This window comes from Rhyacophila brunnea, unplaced genomic scaffold, assembly GCF_057557595.1.
Source record: "Rhyacophila brunnea isolate RB1 unplaced genomic scaffold, BYU_Rbru_1.0 scaffold_15, whole genome shotgun sequence".
In the NCBI taxonomy this organism is placed as follows: Eukaryota; Metazoa; Arthropoda; class Insecta; order Trichoptera; family Rhyacophilidae; genus Rhyacophila; species Rhyacophila brunnea.
Window position 1 is genome coordinate 2,000,975 of NW_028232806.1, and position 16,387 is coordinate 2,017,361.

The following is a 16,387-nucleotide window of genomic DNA, read 5'->3' on the forward strand; positions in this document are numbered from 1 at the left end:
GACGTAGCGGCGGGGGCGAGAACACAAGTGCGTGGGAGGCAACTTCCTTCTTCTGGTTCCAAACGTTCTACCGGGCGGACGCGCTCGTGCCGCGCAACGCGGTCCTGTTAGGAGCACACGCTTCAACAATGGATGGCATATTTCCATACCCGTGTCGAAGGGTAAAGTGTTGGTGTCATCTTCACCCGGGAATACACCCCTTGGACTTGGGAATGGAAGGACGTTAAGGAGGGCTCGATGCATGTAAATATGTAATTATAAATTGTGTCTAGGTTAGTGCCATTTGCTGGTGACGGAGACGCTCCTGTGAGGGCCTCCGTCCCACTTCTTTATAATCTTTTTGTAAACCATCGCTGAAATAATCTCTCATTAAATGTAACCGCATTTCAGCGACATACTTTGAAACCTCTTTCACTTATCAACCTAGAGTCCCAGTAAACACATGGTCTTTTGCAGCTGTTTCCCTCCCAAAGAAAAGCTAGCTGGCGTCCAACCCTGTTGGACGGGGGCACCTCAAAGGTTGAAGGAAACGTGCAAGCCTAACTCCAGACTCCTGTGAGTCTGGGAATCCACGCCAAGGGAGTTGCTTCCCGGCGTGGGTTTAGCTGCTCCAAATAGCGGTCGGATCCACTCCCTTTGATAAGAAATTCTCATGTTCTACACCAGAAGGTGGCAAAGTTAGGTGGACGAGAGAGCGAGGTCGGAACGAGCGGCTTCAGAAGCATAAGTCTGATGAAGGTAAAGCTATTCCAAATATGTACCTATCTAAATTTCTTGTTAAATGTCTGTAGATAAAATACCCATTTATCCTGTATGTTACACTAGTTAATGTAATTCAATTACGGCTTGCTCACGGCAAGACTGGAATCTCTGTTTTAAAATGTTCACTACTAAACTGATGAGATGCGACATGCTAGTCTCCCAGACTCTCAGTTTCCGGTCTCCCATAAAACAGTGGTACCAATATCAGTAGATTTGATGAAGAATCATATTTTCTTACCAAAATTGGTCAACCTTTTTATACCTACTGCCCACTTCTGTATCTCTGTTAGTAGTAAAAAAAATTAACCGCCCACCGGTTCCACAGTAATGGTGATTTATAAAGTAGGGAAGTAACGTTACTTTATAAAATGTATAAAACATAGTTACAGCAAGTTAAAGCATATAATAATAATTAATTACCAAAAAATACTTTGTCAGACTTGCGCTAAGTTTGGCAGAATAAATCTTTATAAAACAACTTACTGTAGTTAAATCAATATTTTTATTTATACTTTGCATACATAGAAGCATGAAGCCTGATGAAATTACATTTAATTAATTAAATTATTAATGCGATCCCTGAGGCTGATCCATAATGAAAATGTTTTTAAAACCCCTACCGCCCATTATGAAAGCTGGAACGCCTACTAGTGGGCGGTAGGGACCAGGTTGACTACCCCTGGACTCTAAACTGTCAAAAAGTACTATGTTTTAACAGCCCCTCTCTTAGCTGTGTTCATTTTTAGAGCAAAATAGACAGTTATAATACCTAAATACAAAAATATGATAAAGCCACCTTGTGTATAGGACAGACGGACTGGGGTGTTTTCTAATTATGTATATTCAATGTAAATATAAATGTTACATTCTCAAATCTTGCGAATTATTCGTTGAATAAAAGAAATAGTTTATTATATTTTGACAACGTTGTGTATTATAGTACAAAATCCTGTCGTGCAAATAAGATTTTGGATGTTTTGCATGCCACAGATCATTTTAAAAATCACCCAAATGGCACCTTCACTGGGACGCTGGTCTGCTTAATTCCTCGGTAGATTCTTTCATCCCACTGCGACACGTGGACGAAAGATGATTCAAACAACTGATTAGAATTAGAAAGCCGGTGATTTCCAATATCAGTAGTGGCACCATATAACCATTTTCTTGATCTTGGAACACGGGGCGGTTTGTGAGAGAGCTTCCTGCAGAAAACAGGTTGATGTATAATTTGTTTGGGGGTAATTATCGCATTAAAAATGTTTTACCTATTTCCGACAGCACTATAACAAAGTCGCATACCTAAAAACTCTATATTTCCACCTACATAGTATAAGCTCGTTAATTGCTACATTCATACCAAAATTCAGTTATGTTTACTCGACCACATAGGTACATGTTAATTTTGACCCCCCGACTACCAACGTACCTATCTAGTAAAAACAACAATTTATCTTGTCGCTATCCAATTGATATTAAATATGACAGTAATAAATGACTAATGACACATAACAATATTAGTGGTTTCAGCACATCTTTTGTCGTTACCTACTTGGAGGGATTTTGTTATATTATCTTGGGTAATATTTTATACTCAATTTGTGAAAATACGCATTTTTTAAGATTTAGGTATAATTGTGTGACTGGTGTAAACTGTTTCAAGCCCCTTTTAACTCTTTTGACGAATCGATCGCGTCATCTGCTTCAAATATACGCATAAGAATAAGCCCTGTCGCACGAAGAAAATCGTATCGACTGGGATAATAGTCAAGGCCGTGTAACGTGACGTCACACGGCAAGCCAAAATGAATGACGAAGTGCGACATTTCGGGATTATACATGCGCTGCATGTCGGGTGAAAATAGTTGCATGTGAATCCCGCTGTTTTTTTTTTTCAAACTGAAATGACGCATTCCACCAATGTGCGGAGCTCCATTTGGCAACGTGTATTTTGTGAATAACGATGACGTCACATCGACGAAATCGACACATTGCAGACGGACAAGTTTAGATGTGCGAGCCGGCTAATGTGGAGGCAAGGCCCGCCTTTGGTTATGTTCATAAAAAAAGAAGATAACCAACTAATTAAATAGGTACCTACAAGTTTAGTGTAAACGAAAAATCTGTAGAACATAATGCTTTTCACTTACCTTTTAACGATGTTGAATCGACTCGGCTTGGACCAATTGCATTTCCCTTCCGTCGCTTGCTTGTAATAGGAGTAAAAACTAAGCATCAAAACATTGCTCGGTTTGAAAGATCCTGAAACAAACAAACACACAAAGCTGACATTATCTTATATTTTTGTAAGTATACGTATCGAAAATATTTAATTAGTAAAGCATAATTTTATACACCGCCATATCAACTAAACTGTCAATGATTTATGTAAGATTTCTAGGATAATATATTTTTTTATTTAAGAAAACAAAACAATGTGGACTACTATAACAAAATATTACCCTCACAAGAGAGAAGAAGAGAATATATAAAATAATAATATCTAATAATAATAATAAAAAATAAAACATACTTAAGTATAATTTTATACAGAAAAATAAAATTTCAAATACAAAATACATAGCATGTCACCGAAAATGTCTACGTTTTTGAGGAGCGCATTGACTAGTCTTGCAGCCCTCGCTAATGGTGACTGATAGGCTTGACACGAGGAAACGGTTCCGATCCAGAATAAATCATGGCTGCAACCACGTAGATAATTGACAGGCGCGTGTAAATTAAAACTCATTAGGGCACCAGGATTGGAAGCCACCCCTAGCGATAACAGGCAAGTGTTTCAAGAGCAGAAGAAACCGACGAGATTAAAGAGAGTGAAAAGTAAGCATGCCTTCTAGAAAGGCAGTCGGAAAATAATCATTTGACGAATTATCGAAAGGAAAATAGTTATATGTCTTAAAATAAAGACATCGAAAGAAAATTCTTCTTGACGCTTTCTAAAATAAGCTTATATGAAACCTCATAAGGACACCAGATAATCGTCCCATATTCAAGAATGCTACGCACTAATGAAATTCATATTCATATAACCTATCCCGGCGGGATTTCAACCTGTAACCACTGGATTCGCGGCAATGTGCTTTATTATACCAATTAAACTACCTCCCAATTGTTTTCTCTTATTTGGCGGGACCTATCGGTGCAAAAGTTAGAACACTACTTTTTATTTGAATAAAGTAAAAAGCGAAGAAAGATATTGTCTATGAATGTGGATTCATAGACATGCATTTTTTTCAATGGGGGCATAGAAAGAGCGACCTAATTGATGATGGCAAATAATTTCTACAACCTAGCAACATCCTCCGCAAACGCAATACATTATTTTGAAGATTTAGTTGCGTATTGTGAAATTTCGCATACCATCAACGAGAGTTCTGTCCCTCACGAAGTAGAACGTGGTAATTATCATTTAAATTAAACGTGCATTAATAAGATGTTTTAGCAGTGAAGGTATTTTTATTGCACTTCTATTTATTTAAATATTCATTACTCTCACCAAAAATAAATAAAACTATTTGGAAACTACTCATACAATATTTTACCTACCTATCTATAAGACAATATTCGGTATACTTAATCCGGAGTTGTCTATTATAAATTATAACAATATTGTAGAATAAGCAATTCTATAATTTAAATACAGTGGAACACCGATCTACCGCTCTCGCATAAATCATTTTCCCGCACGGACCGTTCATTTTTGAAAGTCCCGCCAAACACCCATAAGAAAAATGTTAAATAAGCCCGCATTAACCGTTCCCCGATTTATCGTTTTCCTCGATCTATCGTCTAAATATTATGGTACCGTCACAAATATTATCCCGATTGACCGTTTTTGTTGAATATTTTTCATTTCATAATGTTTGAGGCTTTCACTATTGTTTTTTATCGTAGTAGATTTTTGGGTTGCCACCATGTCCTTCTTCCCTCGACTTTTCGGGCTCGTTGTAGAGGCCATTATCAAGAGTGATATGTTGTATGATGAAATGTAGTGTAGGTATAAGAATGTAAACGTTGCTCTAAGAATGTCAAAGGGAATCCGATTAGCTACGTTGCTCAGAGTAATGTGTCAATTGTTACGACCAGAGATACCGGTTGGAATATTGGATTTTGCTGATAGTGCCGGAAGCCACGACGTCTGGTCGTAATGATTGACACATTACTCATTACTTAGCTAATCGGATTCCTTTTAACATTCTTAGAGCAACATTTACAGTCATATACCTACACTACATTTCATCATACAACATATTATCACTCTTGATAATGGCCTCTGCAACGAGTCCGAAACGTCGAGGAAAGAAGGAAGAATGACATACAGTGGAAATTTTTCATTTCGCTTTCGTAGAATTCTTTATGATACATACTACAGACCTTTCAGTCAGGTTCAGACAGATCGATCGGCGCTCAGGCTTGCCTCGTATCACGATTTTTTCACGAAAGTCGCAACTAAAATGCCCCCCGTGACAAAACAAGAACTCTAGCTGAGAAACTGAAAATAGTTCAAGACGTCGATAAAGTAGTAGTTAGTGTCCCTTTAAAACCGTAGAATCGGGGTTTCATTGTAAAGGACTATGGATAAAAATAAAAGAGTGTCCATTGTCATATTTTATAAGCATTCAAATAAAGAACGAAAATCAGTGGACAAAATAAAATAACATACAATAGTGTGGAAGTAATTTTAATACCCGATGCAATCAATAGCCATAAATTATTTTATTACAATCGATAATGTCAATTTACAAAACAAAATGTTTGACCATTAAACTTACAAAAAATATTAACATACGAGTTCTACTAATTCCATAATGCCCAGATAATATTCACCTGCTTGTAAATAATATATTATGACGACATGTATGTACTCTTTTTGCCGAAGTGTTGAAGGTTGTCATTGCTATTGAAGTTTTTTTTTTGCAAGACTTTGTGGATTTTGGACCGTGTTAATCGTACAATATTATTCTGCATCGATATTCATATATGAAAAATAATATATCTGCTGCCGAAATAGGTGGATATCACAAATAAACAGAATGACTTTGCATAATATTCAAACATCAATGTTACTAAATCTTTTTTGATCGGGTACCCCCAAATGATCTCGATGTTTCCGTCGAATCTTAGGAGTACATTGGTATGACCGCGTTATAAACACTCGTGTTTATTAGCGGACACGACAGCACTCGGTGATTGAAGTAATCACGAAGAGACGCTTCACGTGGTTGGCACACGTGTTCCGAATGCCGCCAGAGAGTATCCGTGAGGCACAACCTCAAGGATTCCGACTTTCGTCACCGTAGCCGACCCTTTCTCACCCTGCAGCGGTGCTACAAAAGCGATCTACACGTGGCGATGGACCGAGGGAAGTGGCACGACCCCAAAACGCGACAAAAGCGCCTTACAGTTGTAGTGGTTCTTATTGTTTTCCAGCATAGAAACAAGCGTTGCAGCAAACAATTCCAATCATAATATATTGATTTACCTATAGGTGATCATCAGGTGGAGATGCCAGTGTCGGGATGCGGTAACCGGTAACAGGCGGTTTTGAATCGCATTCTCGAAACCGCCGTCGAACGCTACGAAAAGTGTACGAACGCCACATACAAACAAAACTTGTGTGAAATGCAGGCCGCACAGCGTATGGTTACCACCGGTGGCTGTGGTTAGTGGTTGTATCTGCATCTGCGTAAAACGTAACAAGTAAATGACAATATTTCTTTGTATGATAATGTTGGTTTATTATTTATTAAAATGTTTGTTATAAAAAAAGATTCGTTCAAGAGGAAATTATTCGTTTTTTTTTGCTTTAGTGGAAGCCAGTGGCAAACAAATTTTGAAAATAGCCGATATAGTGGATTATTTGTTAGGTCATGGCCCCCACGTCTTGAAGCGGGCCCCAGGGCCAGGATCTTTAACGCCCCCCCCCCCCCTACCCATCGCTAGGGTTAAAGGCAGTGGGACTTTTTACAGAATCGTTTTCTAAGTATTGTTTCAGGTAAAATTAAGGGTATTCAGAGTATTTCTAGCGATTGTTTTATATTGTTGAATAAATCCATTTGAATTATGGAGTTGTTGAATATCGACATAGTCCTTAATCAGAAATTGTATTAGGTACACAACTAGACATTTTAAAATGTTAAGACTCTACAAACAAATTAGCGTTTTTCCCCATTATGGCAGATATGTATTTATTTATCTCATTTATCAGGTCGACCCGCAACGCCGCCCCCCCCCCCCCCCCCTAGAGCCCTGGCCCCCAGACTAGAACCCTGTCAGCCCCTCCCCCTGTGGGGGCCATGGGTTAGGGTTAGGTTATCATTCTTGAATTCATGAATTTTGCCAAAATCGACCATGAAAATTGCCGCTGTTCCCGCTTGGCTTCCGCTAAACAAACTTGTAAATTTTTTTTTCAATGTTTCCAACGAGAACTTGAACCGTGACCAACTTTTTCCAGTGTTGCAGTAAAGCAAGCCCTAGTTGAATCATCTACTTTTTAAAACATCATTTCTCTAACTCTTTCAACCGATTAAATTTCTGCTGTCGATCAACCAACCGCATTATTTATTGCATCAACAGAAAATAATTATTATATCGAAGGCCAAAAGTCAACTGCAGTGTTCTAATAAAAAAAATCATGGAATTAATTATTTTTACATTGGCCAACACTTTTCCAATGCCAGCCCTTTGAGTAATATAAATAAAAATACATTATTATCGCCTGTCGTTGAGATATGCACAACATTTAAATTTTAAATAATCAAAACGACGATGAAAAACGGTAATGTCACACGTGATTAAACTAAACGGAATTTTATAATAATATTATTATAACTATGTACAATTCCATAATATTAATTTTAAATATTAGCATAGACAAAATGGTGAGACCTTCGTTCACGAATAATTTTATAACTATTAACGATGGTTATCGTTATGCAATACCGAATTAACCTACAATATTATATAAATTTATACAAGTTACCGAACAATGAAGGTTATTCTAATAAATAATAATTATATTGATTGTTAATGTAATTTTCTCGAAAAATCGTAGATTTTTAATAACTGCATTAATTTAAAAAAATATATAGGTAGGTAAATATTTTTACAGATTGAATATTGGTTATATCATAGACAATAATTTGATTTCCTGAAACAAATGAACCGTCGAAAAATATTATCAAAATAACAAGTTGGTATCGTGTACATGCTTCCTAATTCAAAATTTTACATAATGTCTGCTGTCGTCTCAACTGTCATTTATTATTTTTTCACACCGATTTTATATTTTATTAAAAATTGTGTGGCATCCACGTAGGCAGAAGTAAAGCTCAACAATGGCCACTTGACGTATACTTAATGCAACCAGACGTCCTGTTTTCACCGGGACAGTCCCGGGTTCACAGCTTCGGGACGCCAAAATGTCCCGTTTTCGAAAAGAAAGAAACTTGTGACCAAGATAGAGAAATATTTGATGAGTATTCACTTTTTTTCTAATTACACATTACACCGCAAACAGTGTCTGAATGGAACACTGGGAATGTTTCAACCGTAAGTCGTTTGGTTTCGCACCAATAATTTGGATCACAAAAACTTTCGTATAATTATTGAATATATTATTTTATGTCTGCCCAGCACTAATGCACCAGTAGAAAGGGTCTTCTCTCTTATGAATAAGTTGTAGACGTGTGAAAAAACACAGATGAAAGTAGATATCTTTTAAGGAATGTTAATTATAAAAGTAAATTCGAAAAAATCCTGCCAAGAATTTTCGAAGAACGCCAAGAACGAATTTCATTCGTTTTTTAAATCAACACCAGTGGGTCTATTCTATACTTATCGAACACTAAAGTGATAAATAGTATCAAACTTGGGGTAGGTTTGTATCAAAATATTAGCACTTATTGTAACAATTACACGAAGTTGGTTTTTATTGTTGCAATAAGTGCGATATTTTAACAGCAGCAAGATAGGTGCTGTTAAATATAGCACTTATTGCAACAATAAAAACCAACTTCGTGTAATTGTTACAATAAGTGCTAATATTTTGATACAAACCTACTCTAAGTTTGATAATATTTATCACTTTATCACTTTAGCGGTCGATAAGTATAGAATAGACCCACAGATACCTATACAAAATTTGCTCTTTGGAATAATATAACATCAGATAAACATTTAAAATTATTAGAAAGTAAGTACATAAATGTATGACCATTTGTGTTACATGCGTAGGAATAATGTTATACTTAATCGATTCATTGACTGACAAGAAAAAATATTTAATTTGTTTTGAATGTTACCTATATTATTATATCTAGCATATTATATAGCAGAAACATGCAAATTATAAAAATATCATCTCATATCTACTCGTCACCGATAAAATTGAATCAAATTGATAATATTTCCTTTATTTTTGAATATTGAATAATAATAACAACGGGTAACACTGTTTGAATCTGATTGTGTCAATACCGGAAAGTAAGCTGTTGTATTACATCACTTAAAAAGCAAACGATACTTTTTAATAACAAGTAAAATAACAATAAAAAATATTTGACGGAAAAGAACTCATTTTGAACGAGTAGGAGAAAGTAAAATATAATTAAACGGTACACGTTTTGAATCCGCTTTCTAGGCAAATTATTGTAGGTTGCAAGCAATAAAAATCAACGTAAAGAGGGCGCGAGAAATAAATATCTATCATAGAGTAACCAAACCACGCCTTCTTAAAAATAATTTAAACACTTCAAATCCGTATTATTAAAAAGTTGAGAACAAAACATAATAGCGCATGTACATGTGCATGGATTTAGTGCGTAGGTATTTTAAAGTATCGTGACAAAACTGTTTATACGTAAAAGTGCTGACTGCCTCTCCAATCTCATTCTTCGAGAGTAAGCGAGACGCGATGTTGTCATTTTATGGTACTATTTGAAAGGTAGTGAAAATCGGTTAACCTCAAAATCAGAAAAGTTCGCTTTTTTGCCGGCAGTTTCGCCACTATCGTTCTACTGCGCAGGCGCAGATCGAAAAAATCCCTACTGTCGCATGAAAATTCAGAAGCTTCCCAACTTTTTTGATTCACGCATGCAAGCTTGCAACTGCAGGATATTACATGTTTACACATACATTTTCTTATTATGGCCGCGATAAAACTTACTGTCAACAGTAAATCTATGCACGTGTAAACGGGGTATAATGTTATGTAGATTTTTTCAATATTATATTATTACATCTGTCTTATTGGTCGTTCTATCATGGCTGAGGGTCGTGAAGGTTGCCCCCAATATTGTCGAACAAGAACTTCTTGTCGACGTGTTAAAACTATGAACTAACAATTCCATCCAATTAAGTTAATTGCACTTCCGTTTTCAAATGAGAAACGCCCCCAAATTGATGTCTAAAACGATCAGAAGTGGTGTTAAGAATTATTATTAGTAAAATTTTGGCTTATTGCGAATAAAAAAGGAGTCGCATCTAAAAAGCCAATACAATATTTAGACACGCCTCTAGCACGCGTTGCCGCCATGACAGGTACGTCACTGAGAAGTCTTCTACATGCGACTACAGCGACTTCCTGTTATCGCCGATTTCTTGTTATCGGACAATAAGCTCCTTCGCCTGGTCGTACTAGCGCGCCAACCCTCTTCCTCTGCTTTGCCTTCTCCAAAAGCTACCCAAAATAACCAGTCTCTCCAGGTTATCCGGTCCGCATGGCCCCCACATCATGAAGCTGTCACCCAGGCCACGGTGTTTGACGGACCCCCAACCTATCGCTAAGTTTAAAGGCAGTGTAATGTTCTACAGTAGTATTTCCCAAATGGTATTCCGCGGAACTCCAGGGTTAAGTATAAAATAAAGAGTATTCCGTGTATTTTTTAGTGATTTTTAGTATTTTTAAATGAATCCGCTTGAATTGTCGGCACTTAGCTTCGTATTATGAAGCACTGATCGCGACCCCCTTTTGGTAAAGCTAAGTAACATGCGACCCTTCGCCATGTTGGATAGTCATTTTTATTTAGTCAGGAAACACACTGAAAGTAATTATAACTATCTATTGGAGCAAATTTGTGGTGTATGTTTATCTCACTTATTTGGTCGACCTGCCACGCCGGCCCCCCAGGCTAGAGGCCTGTCAGCCCCCTCTTGGGGGTCATGCCGGTCCGCGCCGAACAATATGTCTAAAAACTGCAAAATGCGTATCAGACATATCGTCGAGAGCCGTTCCTTTAAACTTTAACCGTAGTCTCTGGTTATTGACTGGGTCTTCTTATGCACTTTCCAAAATTACGAAGCAATCGTCACCAACACTTCATTGGAAGCCTTCCGCTCCCTTGCCCTCAGGGTCCATAACTTGACAATGTACGAAAATATGGAGAACACTAATGTTTGCATAAGTATCATTTTAGTGGCCATTGAAATTCCCCGATCCTTCCACATAGTACAGGGTTAACGAACCTTTATACGTACGCGTGCCAAAATTTCCCAAATATTATTTTTCGAATGTCTGACGTGCCCCGAGAAGTTTTTCATGTGGAAAAAGGTTTTTAAGAATTCTATTAAAAAAATGATGATGTTCTAGCTAGACCACCACTCAGAACATACCAGACATCGTTATATAGCTTTATAACTTAATGACGCCATACATTTCGGTCCACCAATTTTCAGACTGTCTGCCAGAATTACTACTACATACTAACTCTACCAAGTTATTGTTTCTTATTTGGTGCAGCCATTTTTGTGTATAGAAATGAACATGTTTATTAATAAGTGTGGTTTTTTACGCACAAATTGACATCAAAATTGCTCCGATCAGACTAGGAATTCTCTCACTACAGTAGTCTCAAGTATTATAAATCGATCAAAATCAGAGGTTTGCGGCGCGGCATCGCCTGCCGCCTGATGAGGTTAGTGCGATAATATTATATGTAACGCATAAAGCCTATGCAATTATATATTTACATTAAACGTAATGCTTATTCTTGAAGACTATTTGCTTGTTATTTTTTATACAATGCCATCTGTTATTTATTAATGTATTTTTTTTTCTCTTCAAACGGGGTGCACATCCAAAATCATCTCGCGTGTCATAGGTTCGCAACCACTGATATAGTACAACTTGCATGTATTACACGTGTTATCGCATTTTTCGCAATCAAATATAGGTATACGCATGTACTTTTTTCTTATCTAAATGTCATGCTGTGAACGTCTTTAAAATTATATGTGAAATTTTGAGATGCAACATTTTTGTCACGCCGGATATTTCAATTTTTATCTTCCATGGTCAAATCGCATCGTCGCCGGGTTCTGTGCTAAGGCAACACTCTACCATAGCCAATATTTCGTCCAATGACACTGTACCTAATATGAATAATACGTACCTAACTATATGAATTTACAAGCAAACAAGTTTTAAATAATTGGGCAGTTTATAGTATAATGGCTTCGCGTTATTCGTAATACTTGATCACTAGTTTCGCAAGTGTTTTTTTTTAGAAACTAGTAAAAATAATAGTTAAATCAAAGCTAAGCAAAAATATTTAAGACAGGTCCGTTTCGAAATATATTTATTTATTATATTGTGAATGTTAAGATGAGCAATGGCTTACGACAATATTATAATGTCCTGAAATGTGTACGGCAAAAGAAGAATAATTCTCAAATCGGCCCATAGACTTGAGCAAGCCGACTAGGTCGTCAAAAATACCATTAACTTACATTTATTCAAAACACTTCATAATAAAACTATAATACTGAAACTGGCTGTTTTAATCAATAACAGATATCAAAATTATATATCTAACAACAATAACGTCCCTAGACAAAATGCCGCCCCTAGACAGCGCGAATATACCGCCCCATTTTTATACAGTATTTTACCACGTTTTTATTAGGTCGTATTCTTATTTGTCCGGTGGTTGCTTATCCAGTGCAAATCTTGCAATCGATTTTTAACTAACTTCCCGACTAGATGGATATTTGAAACTTTTAGAATATACCAGAACACGATGCCAATTCATTTTTTAAATACTTTTAGCCATCTTTAAGTAGAATTGAATTCATTTTCAGTTAATTCTGTTTTGTATGAAAAGTTATTTCGGAAGAAATCCGTAATCCAATCCACTATTATTGGTTACTATGGGTCTGGGGTCCTAACAACTAAATTATTAATATATACGTGCGTTACTATGGAAATCAATATGAAATGTCAAAATGACATTTCAGTATTATTTCTATCAAATACAAATTTTTTTGATCGTTTAAGCTAGTCAAGTCAAGTTTATATGAATTAACAGAAAATTTAAAAACGTTGTATATAAAAAGTTCTTTTTATCTTGTAATTATTTTATCATCCTTTCATAACTCCAATAGCTAGGAAATGTGTTATACGGATACATTACTAGCAAAATATATACCACTAAAACCTACAAAATTTAATTTATAAATATTATTCCCCAAAAGGAGGAATTTTTGACGTTGGTAATACAGCGGCTTTTTATATTTCATTTTTGCGACAGATTAATTTGCTGTCTAGATGAATTAGGGGCGATCCGTGTCGCTTTTCTTCTTCACAAAACTTTTGTAATGACATTATTAGCCTGATACCATGAAATGGTATAAAATTTTCATTATCCAGAATTTATGTTACTTATATTTAAGATCGCCGAGAAACTTTATAAAAAAAACAACACAAAATCTTATTATGTCAAGTTTCTTATTAAACTTATTTAAAAAAAAAAATGTAAAATATTATAGGTAAAGATTTTCATCATAATTCCCAACCCGGAGCGCCATTTTTAACTTTTCCACGAGACTGAACGGTAGTCTCGGGGATTTCACGAACCGAAGCTGCGCTCCGTTGCGTTCCGGTCCATTTCGAGAGCTGCAGACCACCTGATATTGCGTCCAATCCAACCAAAAGGTCGGAAGGGTCATTAACGGTGAACAAATAGATACCTATTTTTTTCTGTATGTCCCAGTATTGAATTATGGATGTACGTAGACATGAGTAATTAAATAACTAGTTACTAGACAGTAGAATAATAAATGAATGTACATATGTTCAATTTACACAAAACCTGTTTATTTTTGAGCTAGCTATTATAAGTAATAATGATACCTACACTACAACCTTTGTGAATAATACAATAATAACCACATTTCCATAATAAATATTATATACCTGTGTAGTGAGAATAATTAGTCACGGCAGGTATTTGCTTAAACACAAAGCCAAGACTCAATGCGAGCCTCTTTAATTGGCCTTTTGTTGGAGGATAAAATACCATAAAATAGTATGAAGAATGAACAGGACCGACTTCGACCGAATTACGTACCTACCAGAGTGTTGGAGCGGAGCTCGGAGCAGGAGCACGGAGCAGTGGAGCAATGAGATATTACCCGGAGCAGGAGCACCGAAAATTTATAGTGGTCCACTGCTCCGGATGTTTTTTTCCAATTAAATGTTAAAAATTGTAAAAAAATTAAAATCCAATGAAAATAGTATACTTTGACACTTTGCAACACTGGAATTAATTGAAACATGGCTACACTGCCGAGTGATAAATAACCTCAGTTTTTTGACAGAAGAGGCAAATAATGAGAGACGATTTACTGTGGGAATTTTGTTTAATAGAATTTATTATGAAAATGACGATTATTTTAAAACTACTTTTTTTAACATTAGTACACACATAACTTTTTGCCCGGAGCGGAGTTGGAGCAGAACACCTCAAAAAAGGGTCTGCTCCAACGCTCTGGTTCCTACACTTTGGTCTTAAGTTGACTTGGTCGTAAGTTGAGTTAGTCGTAAGCCGAGTTTCATACAAATGTTCTTCTTCTCGTGCCGTCTTCGGTCGGAAGTGAGCCAACATCAGGGTGACAATACTTAAACTCTTCGACAGGGGAGTTGATCCGAAAGTTTTTACTTTCTATTTCAGCAACACGAGACGTCTTGGATACACGAGGGACTATGTTTTGAGATGACTCAGATCCTTACATATCACGGAGTCATGCGAGCATACCTGCACCCGTTTAATAACAACTGACGGCAAGTGCCCATGCGACGACAGAAGCAACCAAGATGTCCTACATTTATTTACTCCTTGATTGTCAAATTTTTAGCGAGGAGCGGCACATTTTTATTACAGATGGCAGATGCGGACATTTGAGACCTTCCGGGGACCATGGCAAAGGAGGCTGGAAGAGATGCACTTTTTAAGTTCTGTTTTAATGTAATAAAAATAATCAAAATGATAAACGGTGACATGTAATACTAATGATGATTCATGCCTTTCAGATCCAGTGATTGCAGTCATATAAGTTAGGATATATGCTCAGAATAACAGTCATAGGCGACATTTATTCTACCACGGAAAAAAACTCGGCTATAAATCGCAGTTCTTAATGAATACGACGAAATATTCATCATAATCACCACCGCCTTGCGCTACAAATAATTTTCCAGGGTTTTTGCAAGGTGGTGTCATAGGCCCTGTCCGAATTTAAATTAGCAATACCTGATGCGGGTAGACGAATGGTTTGCTGGCACAATTTTAATTTGACTAGCATCAAGTAGAGTAGTTTGCGTGCCAAAGTCCTTAAAGAAACATAGATAGTAAATGCGAGGTATCCATAAATGCATCAAAAAAAAATCATCAGGGTGATGTTCGCCTCTATCATCTGCTACCCGAAACCATTCGGTAAAGCTGCTGTTGTTGTTAATGTTAATGGTGTCAACGATTTATGACAACCTACCCCACTGTACGTCACAGTCTACGGCTCTCTACAGGGAACTCAGAAATAATGGGAACTGAAATACTTAACGGGTAAGGAGAAGCAGGCAACCGACCTCGAGTAAGGTAGAATACGGGATAAATTTAAACACGTGTCAAGAATACGTCATACATCAAATACTGACAACTGCTCTCGATTTATACATTGACGCTCGCACACACACTGTTGCACGTATATAATGCGTGGTTCATTTTCAAAGGACACTCACACATTCAAAACCCAGCGTCAAAATTTACTATATTGGTATAAGCCTATCGGAATTCTATTTATTATCCTGTTCTGTGGGTCTCTAGTATTATTGAAAATTAACGAAAAATTAATACATACATAATTCGCCATTTAATTGAATAATAAGTCGGCCGTCATTAGTAGTAATTGAATATACCAACAACGACCTAATGGCGGGAAGTGTTGTTCTTGAAATGGTCGAATCGACCATGATGGGCGATGGTCGAATGTCCGGAAAAGCCGGGGGGGGGGGGGCGGCCAAAAATTAAAACATTACAGAAAGCATTGACATTGATTACAGAGGTAAAATATTACAAATCCAATGGTGCGATAATTGCACAAGGTTGCCTTCGAACATGTTTATGTTTTAACAGAAGATACGGTTAGTAAATTGCCATATATATACATTAATCGCATATTACTGATTGAATTCCTCAAATCCGGTTCGCTGCTATGTCTTCTAAATTATTATGTTCTAGCACTGGCGAAGAGTGAAGGTAGTCTGTTAAGATCCGACATAAAAATAGTGTTTACTAAACTATGTCAAACATAGGTATTTGTTTTCATTAAACAAGAC

General features: G+C 36.6%; 1 protein-coding gene across 1 annotated transcript in view; it reads right to left on the reverse strand.

Annotated features, from left to right (window-relative positions):
• LOC147074769 (acyl-CoA-binding domain-containing protein 4) overlaps window positions 1–16,387 on the reverse strand; it is a 74,712-nt gene that overhangs the window by 39,594 nt on the left and 18,731 nt on the right. Inside the window, exon 2 of the mRNA XM_085942606.1 lies at window positions 2,910–3,021. Coding sequence (XP_085798732.1) covers window positions 2,910–3,021 — 112 coding nt within the window. The remainder of the gene's footprint in view (window positions 1–2,909; window positions 3,022–16,387) is intronic.